General features: G+C 35.4%; 1 protein-coding gene across 1 annotated transcript in view; it reads left to right on the top strand.

The window, feature by feature from the left end:
* LOC103255339 (brefeldin A-inhibited guanine nucleotide-exchange protein 1) overlaps positions 1 to 742 on the top strand; it is a gene marked incomplete at its 3' end in the record, with an annotated part of 78,802 nt that overhangs the window by 62,397 nt on the left and 15,663 nt on the right. The window contains exon 11 of the mRNA XM_008053302.1: positions 604 to 703. Coding sequence (XP_008051493.1) covers positions 604 to 703 — 100 coding nt within the window. The remainder of the gene's footprint in view (positions 1 to 603; positions 704 to 742) is intronic.

Below are 742 nucleotides of genomic sequence, written 5' to 3'. Positions count from 1 at the left end.
CCAGCAGAGGCTGCGGTGGCCGGGAGCGGCCACTGCACTCCAGTCTGGGTGACAGAGTGAGACTCCAACTCAAAAAAAAAAAAGAATAGTGAAAGATAGTTTATATGTAGTTTTTAGACAGTAGATTTTCACTTTTGTGAGTAATTGGAATATAGCAGCATATGAGACTTATATCCTTTTTATTGTGTTGATTATGGTATCAGTTACATTTAAATCTAGGAACAGATAGGCCTGCCCAGTACTAGACTATCTGAAAGATATAACTGATAAACTTTGAGGGAGTAAAAAAATGAAACATGAGTTTTACTAGTTTTGTAAATATGTTCAAGAAGTTATCACCCAGAGGAACTCCAAATTTTTGCATGTTTAATTTGTAGCAGCTGTGTTATAGTAAACAAAACACAACAATGTGAAGTGCACTGCTGGTACTGAGTCACCCAAGTTACTGTAATCTTGAGGTTTCAGAGATGGAACTCAAAAGGAGATGAACTCTATAGGAACCTGGGTCCTAATTGCCACTCCACAGCTTTAGGATATTTAAAAAGTGATCACATGTATTAATTCTAAACAATATTTTAAACAGAGGTTTTCTCCTAATCACAGGTGTTCTTTAAAGAAATTTTCTTATATATTTTGGAAACGTCAACCAGTTCATTTGATCACAAATGGATGGTTATTCAGACACTGACGAGGATTTGTGCAGGTATTTGAAATTATCCTCCTCTATTATCTCTTATTTTAT

The sequence above is a fragment of the Carlito syrichta genome, unplaced genomic scaffold (genome assembly GCF_000164805.1).
Source record: "Carlito syrichta isolate Samal-C Ts95f unplaced genomic scaffold, Tarsius_syrichta-2.0.1 Scaffold288042, whole genome shotgun sequence".
In the NCBI taxonomy this organism is placed as follows: domain Eukaryota; kingdom Metazoa; phylum Chordata; class Mammalia; order Primates; family Tarsiidae; genus Carlito; species Carlito syrichta.
The sequence above is the reverse complement of the archived record's forward strand: the minus strand, read 5'-3'. Positions and strand labels throughout refer to the sequence as shown.